This window comes from Doryrhamphus excisus, linkage group LG10 (assembly GCF_037039965.1).
Source record: "Doryrhamphus excisus strain RoL-2023G ecotype Guam linkage group LG10, RoL_Dexc_Guam_v1.1, whole genome shotgun sequence".
Lineage (NCBI taxonomy): Eukaryota > Metazoa > Chordata > Actinopteri > Syngnathiformes > Syngnathidae > Doryrhamphus > Doryrhamphus excisus.
Window position 1 is genome coordinate 4,375,030 of NC_136366.1, and position 17,411 is coordinate 4,392,440.

Sequence of the window (17,411 nt, forward strand, 5' to 3'; positions counted from 1 at the left end):
CCCGCCACGGCCTCACAGAGCGTCCGAGTGAGCGCAGCGAAAAGAGGAAACAGGGCGGAGGCTTCCTCCCGCATGCAGAGGTCCAAACATCCTACGGTGTCTGACCTCCAAGATTAGCCTCCTTGCGTGCATCTTCTTCCTGTCCGAGCGCGCCACCGCTTCCTGTTTGACCGTCGCCGACCGCCTTGATATTTCAATGGAATCAAGATCTGACCTCAAGGTCAAGTCTTCAATCACCTTTGAGATGATTAACGCCAGCAAGCCCCCCCCCAAGAAGGCGTTGAGCTGGTAGATGATTGACAGATCTGACGGGGGTAAAGTTCACGGGTGGCCCACCTTCACGCCTCAGTGACGGGCTCAACTCCTATTTTGGCGCTTTAGCACGTTTTTTTGTAGCCTGTGACATTCATCATGTGTCCCCCTGGGTAGCAAGCACGTGCTAACCGCTCCTAGCTCGAGTTAGCAGGCTGCGAGTTCCAATCTAAAGAACCCTTTAAAGGAAAAGTGCCATTTGGGGGGGGGTCTTGTCCATATCATCCACATTCATGATGTGACATATGATGATCTTTCTCTTTTGTGTGAATTCTAAAGATATACAAACAGATAAAAAGAGGCAGCAGTGATTGCACGTAATGCAACGCACCTGTTCCGCTTTCTGAAAAAAAAGCCAAATAATTATGGGAACAATTAAAAAATAGTAAAAAATTACATTTTTAGAAAATCGGGTTTGGTAAAAATTTGAAAATATTCTTAAGTAAAAAAAAAAACATAAAAGATGTATAAATACAACTTTGGGATCGGGCGTTAGGGTGGAGAAAAATGTGCAAACCCTTTGCATCCATCCATCTACTATGCCGCTTTGCATCATCCTAGACAGGGGTCTCAAACACACGGCCCGCGGGCCAAATGTGGCCCGCAGGACACTAGTTTGAGGCCCCCGCCTTGATATGAAAGTTTAATGTTAGTTGATATGGATGCTGTATGGTATCATGTACCCAGAAAAAATGATTACGTTTGATTAATGTTCATGTTAAAGGTTAAATAACTGTTAATAGTTATCCTCCCTATCCGTGTGGAAGTGGTAAGTTTTTGGCTATTTAAGTTTAAAAGGAAATAACTTGGAGGCTACAGGTTTTTGGAAAACCTGATGTGACCCAGTTTCACCCGGACCCTAGCTCCAGTGGCCCCCAAGTAAATTGAGTTTGAGACCCCTGATCTAAGAGTAGCCCATAAATCGGAAAAGACCAAGGGTGTGACTGCTAAAAACGTACTCAACCTTTTTTGACGCTAATGTTAGCAGCTAATGCTGAATGACATCTTCCATGTGTTGTTTTCAAGATCCAGCATTATGATTAGCTGGAGGAGAGATGCCCGCTCGGAGCAAAAGAGTCTTGCGGTTGCATCAGGTCAAAGGTCAGAGGTCAGAGAGAAGGAGAAAGTTGAAGAATGCTACGCCCCAAGCGGCACATCGAGCGTCACGCTGCTTCTCCTGTCGGCATGTGGCTTCCTCGTGGCTCGGGCCCCTCAGGGGGGCAACCACGTCGACGAAACAAGCGCACCCGGTCGGTCTCCCAGTACACCCAGATTGAGTCCCACTCCCGCTGGTAGAACCAACCCTTATTACGTGAAAGCCACGCCCACAAGGTAAATAGACATCGGAGTGCGCACAACCCAAAAAAACCCCCACTCAGCTCCTCAGATGGCTAACAGCCTTCCAGCTGTGACCTCCTTTCCATCCCAACATGACCCACACCTCTGCAGTCAAACTGCGGTGGTGAATTTCACACCAACATGCTGACCGCCTGCCCCGCCCCCAACACACAAAGAAAGACATTCCTCGGAGGTTACAACACCGACAAGAACAACACATCAGACCCCGAGGGGTGACGATCACAGACTTCCTGCCCAGGCTAAAACACGCCACGGTCCTCCACTCAAGACCTCTCATGACCACTTCCTGTCTGCCACACACTTTGGTCACACACAAACACAACACAACAACATTCCCAGCATTCCTCCATCTGGACCCCCACACAGGAAGCCTGCATCTGTGGACCCTGATGGTGGCTTTTCGGAGGCCGGATCTGGACTTTACTTTGTTTAAGACCAAGATGAGGATGTCCTTGATATGACCTCAGGGGCACACAAAGACAAGCTTTAGCAATAACTAGCATATAATAACATTCATTCATTTTCTACCGCTTTTCCTCACGAGGGTCGCGGGGGTGCTCGAGCCTATCCCAGCTGTCTTCCGGCGAGAGGCGGCGTACACCCTGGACTGGTGGCCACATATAGACAAACAACCATTCACACTCACATTCATACCTATGGACAATTTTGAGTGGCCAATTAACCTAGCATGTTTTTGAAATGTGGGAGGAAACCGGAGTACCCGGAGAAAACCCACGCATGCACGGGGAGAACATGCAAACTCCACACAGAGATGGCCGAGGGTGGAATTGAACCCTGGTCTCCTCGCTGTGAGGACTGCGCGCTAACCACTTGACCGCCGTGCCGCCCAAAATAATAAATATAGTAATAACACGTGCACGACAACTATCAGGTCGATATGAGGGAATTATGATGTCATACCAATAATTAAAACAAAGCGCTCTAATCAGGCAAGATTACTTGTAAACAAACATTTTACATGCTAGCTGTACAAATGCTACGCGATGGGGGAGGGGAACCCCATGGAGCACAAAAAGAAACTTGAGACGCCAAAATGCTAACATAATGCCAGAGACCTCCGTGGCATCACACAGGTTGCTCAGTGCATGTACCCGAGTACAGTGCACCTTGCTGGCCCACACCATGTGGCTCTTCCTGCTGTATAGTCTGGTTCTCCTGATAGTAGTGATCGGCTAGTGATGTCATGATATTGAATTCTGCTGGTGGATCATTTTGGTGCCAAAATATTGTCGATATTGAGTATTATAGCAACATTTAGATCATGTTTTCATTCATTTTTGTCATGAGAGGTGTTATTCACATTTGCACCACGAGTGTACCGTGTAGCTGTGTGTTGACTGTCGGAACCAAGGCGCCGCTGCCCAAGCACCTCCATCACTACTTTTTTTTCCCTAATTGAGAAAACTGTCAGGGCTGCACAGTGGTCGAGTGGTTAGCGTGAGAGTTAATTAGCCACTCCAAATTGTCTATAGGTATGAATGCGAGTGTGAATGGTTGTTTGTCTATATGTGCCTTGTGATTGGCTGGCGACCAGTCCAAGGTGTACCCCGCCTCTCGCCCGAAGACAGCTGGGATAGGCTCCAGCACCTCATGAATGAATGAATGAATGAGAAAACTGTCCATGTCGGTCTTTGTTTAAAACCCAAACATTGCCACACTGTGACTTTGGCATTCATGGCTTGTGTTGTCATTGATGCTAGCGTAACTGCAGCTAGGGTAATAGCTACCATAGCTAAGTAGCTTATAGGCCCGCCTCCACAAAGAGACTGAATGAGATGATAGCCCACCTCGTCCGTTCATTCCACTTATAAAACCAATGCACAAAAAAAGATAGAGAGTGAACACTCTTGTCATCCAGCCTGTGTGTCACAGAACGAACACGCAAACACGCGTACATAAATGAATATCAATTTATCCAGGACGTCATAATTATCCACCTGTTTTTTTATCGTTCAATAAGTCGATTTATCCATGACATGTTTACGTACGCAACTTTTCATCCCTGTTTTGTGCGCCTGCAAGCTCACAGATGAGGCCTCATGTCTTTAGACGTCCTGTCAGGTCGTACACAGACACGTTCTTTTATCAAGGTGTGAAAGTTCACAACTTCCCAGCAAGAACCGGATGATGACATCTCAGTCAAAGGTCCTAACTGTCTCAACATGTCTCATACGGGGGTTTCGACAGGCGGACATTTTTAAAAAAGGAGAAACACACAGTAAGGATGGAAAACACGCCTACACGCTCCTACTGCCTCTTTGGACTTCATCTGACTGTGTTTCTATGGCGACTGCCGGTTTTGTGTTTCCTAGTATATCACATGGGGTAGATCACACCCACACACAAGCAGCTTTATCAGGCGGATCACAAAAAAAAAAAAAAGAGTTACAATCAGAGTGACACCTCTTGCCGATAATAACAACTCATTAACACTGAAAAGAATATGACGCTTTTTGAAAAAATGGACTATATTCTTCTCACTATATATCACATTTATGTTGTATGGATTTCTTTCATGGTGCATTAATGCTACGAGGATGAAGGGGTTCCAACATGGATGCCAACATCGCACTGGCGACACACACACACACACACACACACACTATGAGTCCTCCTGCATATTTTACAGCCGTGTGAATTATTCAGTGACGTAGGACACTGCAGTCCACCATCAGGCACACATACACAAAAACAAACGCACACTCAACGATACAAGTAGTTAATCATCAGTTGAAAAAAAACAACAAAGGCGTAACAAGCTCAAAGGTCAAATCACTTCCTGTTAACATTATCAGTAATATTTCAGCCACTTTTCAAAACTGGGAGGCGTGCCTCCACTGGGGGGCGCCAAAGAAGCCAAGCCTATAAAAAGAGGTTCCGATTCTAAGCCGGAAAGCAAGTGGACGTTAGCTTAGCATCACTCTACAACGCGAAAAACACAAACAGGCGCTCACCTGCCAGCGCTTTGATACGCGAGCGTTCAAAGAGGCGAGCCGAGCTGTTCTCGTTGTCCCAGTCGTCGGCGTCCCAGCGGTTGTTGACGCCGTCATTGTTGTATTGCTGCTGGATCTCCATGTGGTCGTAGTCCGCCGCTACCGACGTCATCTTGACCTCAACGCCACTCTGCCGTCGCCGCCGCCGAGTCCTTCCACCTGCTTCCTGCTGCCAGCCACGCGAGCCTCAAACACACCCGGCACCGAGTGGCGGGCCGAGACGTTGCTTTCCGAAACCTGCACACGCAGACACAACACCAGGGTCAACAACACAAAATACAAAATTTATTATGACGGCACGGCGGTGAAGTGGCTAGCGCGCAGACCTCACAGCTAGGAGACCAGGGTTCAATTCCACCCTCAGCCATCTCTGTGTGGAGTTTGCATGTTCTCCCCGTGCATGCGTGGGTTTTCTCCGGGTACTCCGGTTTCCTCCCACATTCCAAAAACATGCTAGGTTAATTAGTGACTCCAAATTGTCCATAGGTATGAATGTGAGTGTGAATGGTTGTTTGTCTATATGTGCCCTGTGATTGGCTGGCCACCAGTCCAGGGTGTACCCCGGCTCGCCCAAAGACAGCTGGGATAGGCTGGGATAGGCTCCAGCACCCCCGCGACCCACGTGAGGAAAAAGCGGTAGAAAATGAATGAATGAATGAACATTTATTTATATGAAATATAAATAATATATTCGACATAGTGGAACAAAGTTATGTGTAGTAACTAATGTGAAATAATGAGAAAACATTAAAAAAAACAATAAATGAAATAATAAGAAGAATAAATAAGATAAATAATAAAATAAAGTAATGTTTTCACTCCTGACAGGACCCACGTGCTTCCCTGTGATTACAGGAGCACGCTGGGGTGAAATGTGAGAGTAAAGTGCGCCCCCATTCGGCCACAACAGGCAACTACACAACAACAGACAACTGGTGAAAGTCCTATGGAAGTCTCCATAGGAGCCAATGAAAACACTCCAAGTATCCAAGCTGGTGAGGAGATGGATGAATGGTTGGATGGATGGATGGATGAAAACCCATCATTTCTGCATCACGTTCCCGCTTCCAGTGCTGCTGATGGAAGAGGACAACATGATGACTCGGCACAATCAGCCATCGGCAGCAAACAGCGGCGGCATGACTCAGCACAAACAACATCCACACGCATCTCACACAGGACCAAAGTCAGACCCTGTCTTGGATCTGTAGCTAATTTACGGCGGCGACACATTCATTGAAGACGTAAACAAGCAGGAAGTAGAGCCTAGTACAGGGGTGGGCAAATATTTTGACTCGTGGGCCGCATTGAGTTAACAAAATTGTCCAGGGGGCCAGAACATGTATTTAACACACACATTTTCCTTGAATGATTTGTCTAATTGTAGCTGTATGTTCTCATGTGGCTTTTTTCAGGAGCACTTTAAACATCAAACTATGTCACTAAATTTTACATTTAAAAAAAAAATGACTAAATAAGACATGTTGCCAGTTTGTATGTTAAAAGTTGAAATACTGAAAAAGCAACTGGCGGGCTGGATTCAAACACTTGGTGGGCCGCATGTGGCCCCCGGGCCGTAGTTTGCCCACCCCTGGCCTAGTAGAACCTCAACTTATTTTCATCAAAAAGACTAAAATAAGCAAAACAAAGAGCTAAACCAGCAACTTTAACAACAACAACAACAACAACTGTCAAACACCATGTCCAGAGTGAGTAGACTTAGTGGTGAGTTAAAGTAGTCGAGTTAGTAAAGCCTTTGAGTTGAGTTATTTAAGTTAGCAGTTTGTAGAGTTAACAAGTTAGTAAACTTAATAGTGAGTCAGTCAAATCAAGTTAGTAGAAAGTTAAAGTTAGAAAGTTGAGTTATTGAAGATAGTCGATAATTAAGTAATAATAAATAGTAGCAAGTTATTTGACTTAGGGTTGAGTTAGTTGAGAAATATAGTTTGTTGTCCAGAGAGTTGGTAGAATGTTAGTAGAGTTTGTAAAGTTAGCCGAGTTGATAGTAGCAACCTAGTGTTGAGTTAGCTGATAGTTAGTAGAGTTAGTTGACCAGAGAGTTGATAGAGTGTTAGTAGTTTGTAAAGTTAGGCGAGTTTGTAGTAGCAACTTAGTTGACTTAGTGTTGAGTTAGTAGAGTTAGTTGACCAGAGAGTTGGTAGAATGTTAGTAGAGTTTGTAAAGTTAGCCTAGTTGATAGTAGCAACCTCGTTGACTTAGTGTTGAGTTAGCCGATAGTTAGTAGAGTCAGTTGACCAGAGAGTTGGTAGAGTTGGTAGAGTTAGTAGAGTTTGTAAAGTTAAACGAGTTTGTAGTAGCAACTTAGTTGACTTAGTGTTGAGTTGGTAGTGAGTTAGTAGAGTGTTAGTAGAGTTAGTTGACCCCAGAGTTGGTAGAGTGTTCGTCGAGCTGGGTGGCAGTAAACAGTAGTGTTAGTAAAGAGTTAGTAGTCAATTGTTAGTTGACTGCAGTGTTAGTTAAGAGAGAGTTAATAGAGTTGTTAAGTTCATAGAGCTGGTTAGCGAAAGCAGTAGGGTTGGCAGAGTTAGTTATTCAAGAGAGTAGAGAGTTAAGTTACTTTATTTAGTAGAGGGTTAGTAAATGATGAGTAGATGACAGGCTCCCTATATGCACCCTAAGTGGCCCCTTCGGGCCCCATGGTCACCTGGGTCCCCCTGAAACACTGACAATGCCAATTGCCAACAATTGGGGTTCTTAATCAACATTTTGGCCACTGAATTTTGTCGCTGGCTCTGTTTTTGTCTTAGGTGCTGCTAAGATGGGACGTTAGAAAAAGACATCAATGGGACAAACTGATGTGGGCGGCAGTGTGTGACATAAAGTGATTCATTAGGTAGGACAGCTGGGATAGGCTCCAGCAACCCCCGCGACCCTCGTGAGGATAAGCGGTAAAAAATGAATGAATGAACCTCAGAACAGATCCTGCTTAGGGCCCCTAGATGTCCATGCATTATGTTTGCAACACACGACTTGGCCACATGGGGGTGCTACTTTATTGTAAAAAATCAAGTATAGACAGATGGAATGAAAATGTCATTTGATAGTAACAATTGAGGAATATTATACTTCTACACTGTAAGATATATAAGACCAGACGATGTGACGCTTGTTTCTAGAGGACCGCTGGTGAAGTGGGACAGCAGCAGCTTTTATTTTTAAAAAGTGGGTCGTCAAAAAGCTAGAGTCCCGTGTGAGAGCAGCGAAATGGACCAACAGAAGAGTGAAGCACACAACATTTCTACTCCGCCTCCATCATGGCATGTTTACTGTAACTTGTTCGCTAAAAAGCCAAAAAGTGGGACATTGCTGAGCGCAAAGCTCACGTCTCCACGGCGACGGCCTACCCGGCTCGCTTTGTGAGAACCCCGCTCATCAAAGCGTCCGACAGCGACACAAAGATGTTCATCTTGACTACAGAGTGGATTCTGGAATGGTGATTACAGATAGAAAAAAAAAAAAAAAAACATACTCCATCCACCAGCATCTTCCAAACTCCAGCATCACTTAGTCACCATGGCAACGCTAAGCCGGCACCGTGTATTGTTCGAGCTCCCACGCAGGCCGAGACGCTCGCTCCACTTACAGCTGCCTCCTCACACGCAAAGACGCCACACACACGTACACACACACACACACACACACTTGTAAAAGCCTGAGAGCATCATTTATATACAATATCTAGATACACTCAACAAAAATATTTTGGGTTTTGATCCCTCAAAAGGTGTCAAACTTTTTGCATGTATGCGCAGTTTGATCTTATCTCATCGTTTTGACTATTTATCTCACAATTATGACCTTTTTATCTTGCTATTTTGAAGTTTTATTTTGAAATTTTTACTTTTCATCTCATAATTATAACTTGGAATTTAGACTTTTTATTTTGTAATTAGGGTACCGATAATTACCGGTCTGATTGCATAAAATTATCAGTTGATATTGGTGTCAGATATTTTCAAAAAATAATAATAAGATAAAAAAAGATAATCGAAATCAAAATCGAATCAAATCGGATTTAAAAATAAATTGTTAGATTAATCGCTGCATCAAAAAACTATTTTCCAGATTAATCTATTACAAAAATAACCGTTTAACCCAGCCCTAATTTAAACAATGCTGTGTACATCATAAGTGTTCATTCCACCACAGAGGATATGTCATGTTCCACATATCGGTATCAACTAATATCGGTCTCGGAGAGTTGGACCATGTCAGCATATCGGTTTTCGGCAAAAAAGTCAACATCGGACATTCCCAACTTGTCCATGGCAAGTGGATTGTTTACGTTGTCTTAGGAGACTTCATCAGTTCATCATCAAAGACTAGGTAGGACACACACCAGGCAGACTGGATAGGACAGCTCTAGTCTACTTCTTGCTCGACTAGCTGGACTGTTCTTAGCATCTGTGGTGTATAAAATATATCAAAGGGCGCCCTCCCCCATCCTTTCATTTTTATGTATGGCCTTGGTGGACACCACTTATGTACTGTATTATATACTCTACTATATTTATATACTGTGCTGTATACATAAAGCTCATGTACTGTATTTATGTACTGTGCTGTATGTATAAAACAGCAAGTTAAGCTGAGTTAGCTTTGAGATGGTTTTGTCCTTTTAAGATGTTTGGCTAAGTGAGAGACCTTTAATTATGGTTAGCTTGTAGCTCAGATAAACGACATTTCACATGTAAATGTCTGCTGCTAGCAAAGCAATAGCTTCAAATTATGGCCAACACACATTTAGCCGTGTTTAACGTGAATGGTTAGCTGGTAATGCTACTAGTTAGTAAATAATGTAAAGAGTTTAGAGGTGAGTCAAGGTCGTTGGGTTTAAAGGGCTGCCACACACGTATATTTAATTTAGGACACCAAAAGAGTCATCCATCATATCGTCCTCTCTGCTGGCGCTAAGTAGGCCGCCGTAATTCCGAGAGGACGGCGCCACTCCTTTGACCCAGCAGCATCTCCAGAAGACCGGAGCGCTGCCTGAACCAGAAAGAGGAAGTAGAACACATGCTGTCACTGTCGCAGTGCAGGTGCTAAGCGCTAGCGCTACTTCTTGTGCGTTCTCCGAGCGCCTGGAGAGTCGACCTAGCCTGCGAGCTAGCAAACAACACATGAAGCATCACACCGGCATTAATGTTGCTGCTGTCTGCAGAGCATCTTCTCGTGTTACAATCTCTGCTCGGCGTAATTCGGTTAGCAGAGAGGGGGGGTAAGTGCTAATGCGGTTAGTGGTTGCCATGGTTACACTGATCAATCTATTGATGCAACCATTGAGACCAAACAGAAGCAAAAATAGTCTTGATGGCTTTCATGCCACCTAGGAGGCATTCAGGGACCGACATGGGCTACAAGTCATCAGGTCACATTTGATGTCACCCTAAACCCCTAACCCTTAAAACTGCTAACATAAACCCGAACCCCTGACTCTAACCCAACCAAATCTGTAACCCTCTAACCCTGACCCCTAACCATAGCCCCAACCCTAATCCCGCAACCCTGCCACCCCAACTCTCTTAGCCTGTAACCCTCTCACCCGAACCTACCCTAACCCTCTAACCCAGGGGTGGGCAAACTACGGCCCGGGGGCCACATGCGGCCCACCAAGTGTTTGAATCCGGCCCGCCAGTTGCTTTTTCAGTATTTCAACTTTTAACATACAAACTGGCAACATGTCTTATTTAGTCATTTTTTTTTTAAATGTAAAATTTAGTGACATAGTTTGATGTTTAAAGTGCTCCTGAAAAAAGCCACATGAGAACATACAGCTACAATTAGACAAATCATTCAAGGAAAATGTGTGTGTTAAATACATGTTCTGGCCCCCTGGACAATTTTGTTAACTCAATGCGGCCCACGAGTCAAAATATTTGCCCACCCCTGCTCTAACCCGAAACCAGCCTAACCAAAACCCTAAAACCCCAAAATCCCTAAACCTCCCTAACCATAAGCCTATAACCCTCTCATCCTAACCCACCCTCAAACCCTCCAAACCTGACCCTAAATCACCCTAACCCTCCAAACCTAGCCCACTAACCTTAAACCACCCTAACCATAACCTGGTAACCCTCTCACCCTGACCCTTTAACCCAAAACCAGCCTAACCATAACCCTATAACCCTCCAACCCACTCACCCTAACCCACCCTCTAACCCTAAATCACCCTGACCTACCCTAACCCTCCAAACCTAGCCCTCTAACCCTAAACCACCCTAACCATAACCTGGTAACCCTCTCACCCTGACCTACCTTAACCCTCTAACCTGAAAAAAGCCTAACCATAACCCTCTAATCCTCCGACCCTCCATCCCTAAACCTCCCTAACTATAAGCCTGTAACCCTCTCACCCTCTAACCCACCCTTAACCCTCCAACCCTGACCCTAAATCACCCTAACCCTCCAAACCTAGCCGTCTAACCCTAAACCACCCTAACCATAACCTTGTAACCCTCTCACCCTGACCCTCTAACCCGAAACCAGCCTAACCATAACCCTCTAACCCTACAACCCACTCAACCTAACCCACCCTTAACCCGCCAAACCTGACCCTAATCACCCTAACCCACCCTAACCCTCCAAACCTAGCCCTCTAACCGTAAACCACCCTAACCATAACCTGGTAACCCTCTCACCCTAACTCTCTAACTCTCCACCCCTAAGCCTGAAACACTGTAACCCTGACATCTAACCATAACCCCAACCCTAAACCCGTAACCCTGTCATCCCAACCCTCTCACCCTCCATCCCTAACCCTGCCACCTTCTAACCCTAACCCATCTGAACCCCTTAGCCACTAACTTTTTCAATAAAATAAAAATAATAATAATAATTAAAAACTTAAACTATATTAGGAAAGCAGGAAGTGAACAAATGTAACAGTTACAGATTGTAAAAGTACCAGATAGAGGGGTAGGATTTAATAAGCTTTGCTTCTTCCTACTCCTTTTGGACATGTGGAACTGTGAACTGATTATGGGATGCATTCAATTGTAATGTGATGCATGTTCAAATGAAATTAAACCATTACCATTTCCATTACCAATCCTCCAACCCTAACCCTGTAACCCTCAAACCCACCCAAACCCGTAACACTGTAATCCAGACCCCTAACCGTAACCCCAACCCTAACCTTGTAACCCTGTCACCCCAACCCTCTAATCCTCCAACCCTATCCCTGTAACCCTCTAATCCTGACCCCTAACCATAACCCCAACCCGTAAATTATTAAACTGTAAAATTAATCATAATCATAACCATCATGTCTTCTTGATTGGTTGCTGGAAGAACCACAAAGCCTTCATGCCGGCTACGTGTGTGTGAGTCTATCTATATTTCATAACAACTCCATTAATTCATCATCTCCTCACGTTAGCGTGCACACACACACACACACACACACACACACACACACCTTGTCTCCATGAATCATCACACACAAAGCAACATGGAGATGCAACATTAGAAGCCTGAACCTTTTCATTATTCAAAAAGCTTCCAAAATGTGTGTTGATTTCCAGGGTAAATTGGCGTGTCCTTATGCCCCGCTAAGCACATACACACAGACACACACGCAAGTATGGTCGCAGCCCACGCTTGGCATTCGACGGTTTCAGCAGCTGTAAAAAGTGACATAAATAATATGCAGCCTGATTAGAGGCAATGTACCATGGATGCTAACATGCTACATTGTAGCAACTTCTTTGGACTTTACAGTGGGACCTCGGTTAGCATATGTGCATATTTGGGCATTTTTCTGTTTACGTCAAAAATGTATGCAAAAAAAATTGCATAATGACACATGTTGTGTTATCAATACACTGCATCCAGCTGTGTTTCTATCCTACCTTGACCACAAAACGTCCGTTAGCCTTCTAGTCGAAATACTAGCTTCATACCGTAAGGATTGTGAATGATGGCCAAAAAAAGTGCCGTTCCCCTTTAACTAACTTTGTTATTTACAGTGGAACCGTGGTTCGTATCTTTTTGGACTCTAACCAAAGTGTACTCTAACCAAAAATAACAAACAAAGGCACCAAAAACGTTGCGCGTGTCAGCATTTTGATACAGAATGTGTGATTTGATAAAGAATTACAATTGAAGAAATAACTCCAAGGTAAAAGTAAATGTATCCCCTTAATTCGTTATTTACAGTGGAACCGTGGTTAGTGCCTTTTTGGACTCCAACCAAAGTGTACTCTAACCAAAAATAACAAACAAAGGCACCAAATACGTTGCGCGTGTCAGCATTTTGATAAAGAATGTGTGATTTGATGAAGAATTATGATTGAAGATATAACTCCAAGGTAAAAGTACATGTATCTTTACAGTGGAGCCGTGGTTAGTGCCTTTATGGACTCTAACCAAAGTGTACTCTAACCAAAAATAACAAACAAAGGCACCAAAAACGTTGCGCGTGTCAGCATTTTGATAAAGAATGTGATTTGATGAAGAATTATGATTGAAGAAATAACTCCAAGGTAAAAGTACATGTATCTTTACAGTGGAACCGTTGTTAGTGCCTTTTTGGACTCTAACCAAAGTGTACTCAAACCAAAAATAACAAACAAAGGCACCAAAAACGTTGCGCGTGTCAGCATTTTGATAAAGAATGTGATTTGATAAAGAATTATGATTGAAGAAATAACTCCAAGGTAAAAGTACATGTATCTTTACAGTGGAACCGGTGTTAGTGCCTTTTTGGACTCTAACCAAAGTGTACTCTAACCAAAAATAACAAACATAGGCACCAAAAACGTTGCGCGTGTCAGCATTTTGATAAAGAATGTGATTTGATAAAGAATTATGATTGAAGAAATAACTCCAAGGTAAAAGTAAATGTATCCCCTTCATTCGTTATTTACAGTGGAACCGTGGTTAGTGTCTTTTTGGACTCTAACCAAAATGTACTCTAACCAAAAAAAAACAAACAAAGGCACTCTCGTCACCACAACAGACCAATGCAGAACCCGCATCACGCCGAACCAATCCTCATGTCCGTCTCGTGTTCCATCCTTCCTTCACTCGTGAACAAGAACCAAAGAACTCAACATACCTCAAAAAACTCAGATCTACTATTTTGCTTTTTCTTTGTATTTTAGCCTTCACCATATGCCCGCACGTCAACAATGTTCTGATTCTTCTGACTGGTGAATGCAGAGACGGTGAAAGCGGTGCATCGGGTGGACGCTTGGCACCAAATAGCTGCAGGATGAGCCTGATATTCAGTGACAAACACCTTTTTCTACTCATGGTCCTCAATGGCCACAGTGTGTGCTGACAGACGGCTCCATTGTGAGTCCAGACGTCCAGAACCTTCTCGCGGGACAAGAACACATTGAGCGGAGTCGCTCTGTTCAAACAAGTCTTTAGTTCTTCTTCTCACAACTTTCATGGGATGGAGCTCTTCAAAACTTCATAGAGCAGGGGTCTCAAACTTGCGGCCCGCGGGCCAGACGCTAGTTTGAGGCCCCCACCTTGATACCAAAGTTTAATGTTGAAATGACAGCTTAAAGCACAATTAATATGATTTTGCCCCGCCCATACTGTTACCCTACCCTGTTACCCCGCCCTGTTTTGCTTTGGATTAGCAATGAAGCTAAAGGCTTATGACGCTGGGTACAAATAAATGCAGGAAATGATTTGGAATAAAAACTGAAAATAAAGCTTCTCATCAAACATATTAAAGTTACGACGCTGCTCCCAGATGGAACCGAGTACGATGCTAACTTGCTAATTGGGTCAAATTATTAAGTTTCATTAATGTTCATGTTAAAGGTTAAATAACTGTTAATACTGTACATTTGAATCGGGAAAAAAATCATTTCTCTACTAACTAACTGTATGTGGTTTCTTACGTTTTTCTTATTTGCCGTTTTATTATTATTTTACTTATTTATTACTGATTGATTTATTGTCTTTATTCTTAATTTGTTTATTTTTTTTATCTTATTTTGTGTATAGAAAAATAAAAATTAAGATATTTGAGAACAGTGGAATGTTTTATCAGATATTTAACGTAATGTTTTTGGTGCCTTTGTTTGTTATTTTTGGTTAGAGTACACTTTGGTTAGAGTCCAAAAAGGCACTCACCACGCTTCACCCAGAACCTAGAGCCGGTGGCCCCCAGGTAAATTGAGTTTGAGACCCCTGTCATAGAGTGTGGATTTGCTTGCGCTGTCATGGAGGAAAGAGGTGGAGCTTCTGGGACGGCGCCATAGACAGGGAGGGGAGAAACTTCCTGATGGTCATCTGGTTTGCCGCCTTTTTGAAAACACACGACTTCACCATCCTCTCCCCTTATCCCATCCCCCACTTCCCAAACTTCCAAATTTCTCCCTGCGCCTGTGCTGCCTCCACCCTGCAGCCATTTTTAATCTGACACACACCCCAACCAAACCACACAAACACACACATGCACAGCAGCCCTGCAGATGTGAACCTTCCTTTTTCTTTTCTGCCCGGTAACACCAAACAATATCTGAATATTTTTGTCCAATCCAAATTCCGACTTGTACTTCCTTAAATAATTCCAGCCTGCAAACAGGCAAAAAGATTCCGCAACAAACATTTGCTCTGTGCTTCTAGCAGCTTTTGCTCCAAAAATATCTCTCACACACAAACACACACTCACACACACATATACACACCGAGCGCTTCTCACAGTCCAGATTGGAGGGTCGGCTGTGTCGTCATGGCGATCCATCCCATCGTGTCATTTTGGCCAGCAGCCAGACTCGTTCTGTGTTTCTGAGTGAGCAACAAGCCTGAGCTGCAGTGCATTGTGGGATGTCACTTCCAATTTGTGTGTGTGTGTGTGTGTGTGGTATTTTGTGCCAATGTGTGTTTCCTGCTGGTCTGTGTTTAAAAAAAAAAAAGACTGGGATCAGAAACATTCCACAATACTGCACCTGTCTCACTACCTGTCTGTGTGTGTGTGTGTGTGTGTGTGTGTGTCAACTGTGATTGGATGAAAATGTACAGGATGTTACGTATTGATCAGTACATTGTTGATCCCATTGCAATCATTAGCCCCTCCCCCACAGACACACACATCACTTTGGTGGTCCATTTGGTCAAGGACACATGCATGCCCTCCCCCCTCCCCCCCACCTTCCAACTCATATTTCCCATAATGCCGTGAGTGTCAGCAAGTGGAGAATACACCGTGTAAAGCCTCTCCTCACACACACACATGCGTCGTATTACAACCCCCAAGACAAGAGAGAGCTGTAGGTCAATGATGTAACCTTCTCGGTTGTCATGGAAACACTACAAATAAAAAAACCTTCTGTATATTGTTTGAGCCGACACCCCGGGAGTCGTCTGCCGTCAGTCAGACAAATTTGCTGAGCTTACGTCAGCATGGCCGACCGCCGCCTTTTGGAGCCGTGGCTAAAGCGATGCTAAGGTGTTAGCTTTTAGCATCGACATCCCAACACGGTGCCTATGGGAGCTCGGTTTTCTAGTGAAGGGGTGAGTCCATTTTCTGTTAAATCGCTCATTTCCTGTCTCGACCACACCCTCAGTACACACACACACACACACACACACACACACACACACAGCGTTCATTACTAATAAAGTGTTAAAGCTGGTTCTGGTCCAATCTGGTCCAAACTCACTAAATTTGGCTTCCCCTTCCCCCCCACATGACCCCGCTTTGTAAACACACACACTGTTATCTACACGAGCGTGTGTATGTTTACATTCCAGGGGCGTGGTCAGCACACATGATGTCACACACTTGTCCACTTCCTGTCTGCTGAACATTTTCCAGAAGGTTCCTCCCGAGGAGGATTTATCAGACGGAATGTTCTTCTTATCGCTCTGCAACCCACCCCCATACATATGCTTGTAGCAACACCTCCTCGATTCCATCACAGACTTCGACTTCTGACCTTGTGAAAGTGAAAGTGAAACTTTTCAATAACAAAAAATCCAAGTGACTATGTAGCATATTATATAGCTCTAATGGAGAATGAATCATTTCTACTCCCTTGTTCTCTGCTGCTCTCCCACATACATTCCTCCATCACCTCCATCACTTGGTCCTCCCACACACACACACACACACACACACACACATAAAGTCGTCAGCAGGCTACTCTAAAATAACTCAACACACAACCATTCATGTATAAACCGCTGGCAACAAAAGTGAGTACACCCCTAAGTGAAAATGCCTAATGTGGGCCCACTTGGGAATTTTTGGTCTCAGGGGTTCTTAAGGTTCTCGCCATCCTGGTTATAAAAGGACCGTGAGATCCCAGCACCAGTTCACATGGATCCCATACAGTCCTCATGCATGAAGGCCACGATTCTCTTATCCAGTCCTCTGATATCTACCTCCGGGTGCAGAAGTTCTGCGGTCTTATGATACTGGAACTTCCATTTCTTGATGGTTCTCATGATGTTCCTGGTTCTGTTAATACAGATTCCTTTGGCCGTCCTACCAAAATGTAAGGTTTGTCTACAACAGCGCATTTCCAAAGCTCTCGATCCTGGTATCTTCAGCTTTAAGGGTCCATGCTTCACATCCACAAACTGCAACTGGCGACACCAGCGTTTTAAGAAGACTTATCGAGTGGCTGGTCTTCTCACAACATGCTGAGTGATCCCTAGAAGTGATCATCCATCCATTTTCCTCCGCTTATCCAGGTCCGGGTCGCGAGGGCAGCAGTCTTAGTAGGGAAGCCCAGA

At 44.2% G+C, this 17,411-nt stretch overlaps 2 protein-coding genes across 5 annotated transcripts in view; both read right to left on the reverse strand.

Annotated features, from left to right (window-relative positions):
• Window positions 1–4,797, reverse strand: part of sptbn1 (spectrin, beta, non-erythrocytic 1) — a 50,134-nt gene extending 45,337 nt beyond the window's left edge. For both annotated transcript variants that reach the window (XM_058065148.2, XM_058065147.2), the window contains exon 1: window positions 4,647–4,797. In XM_058065148.2, coding sequence (XP_057921131.2) covers window positions 4,647–4,797 — 151 coding nt within the window. The remainder of the gene's footprint in view (window positions 1–4,646) is intronic.
• A 7-nt stretch (window positions 4,798–4,804) lies between these two features.
• acyp2 (acylphosphatase 2, muscle type) overlaps window positions 4,805–17,411 on the reverse strand; it is a 43,281-nt gene continuing 30,674 nt past the window's right edge. For 2 of the 3 annotated variants that reach the window (XM_078793870.1, XM_078793871.1), the window contains one exon: window positions 4,805–4,922. In XM_078793870.1, coding sequence (XP_078649996.1) covers window positions 4,805–4,922 — 118 coding nt within the window. The remainder of the gene's footprint in view (window positions 4,923–17,411) is intronic. The other variant, XM_078793872.1, reaches the window with a different exon arrangement.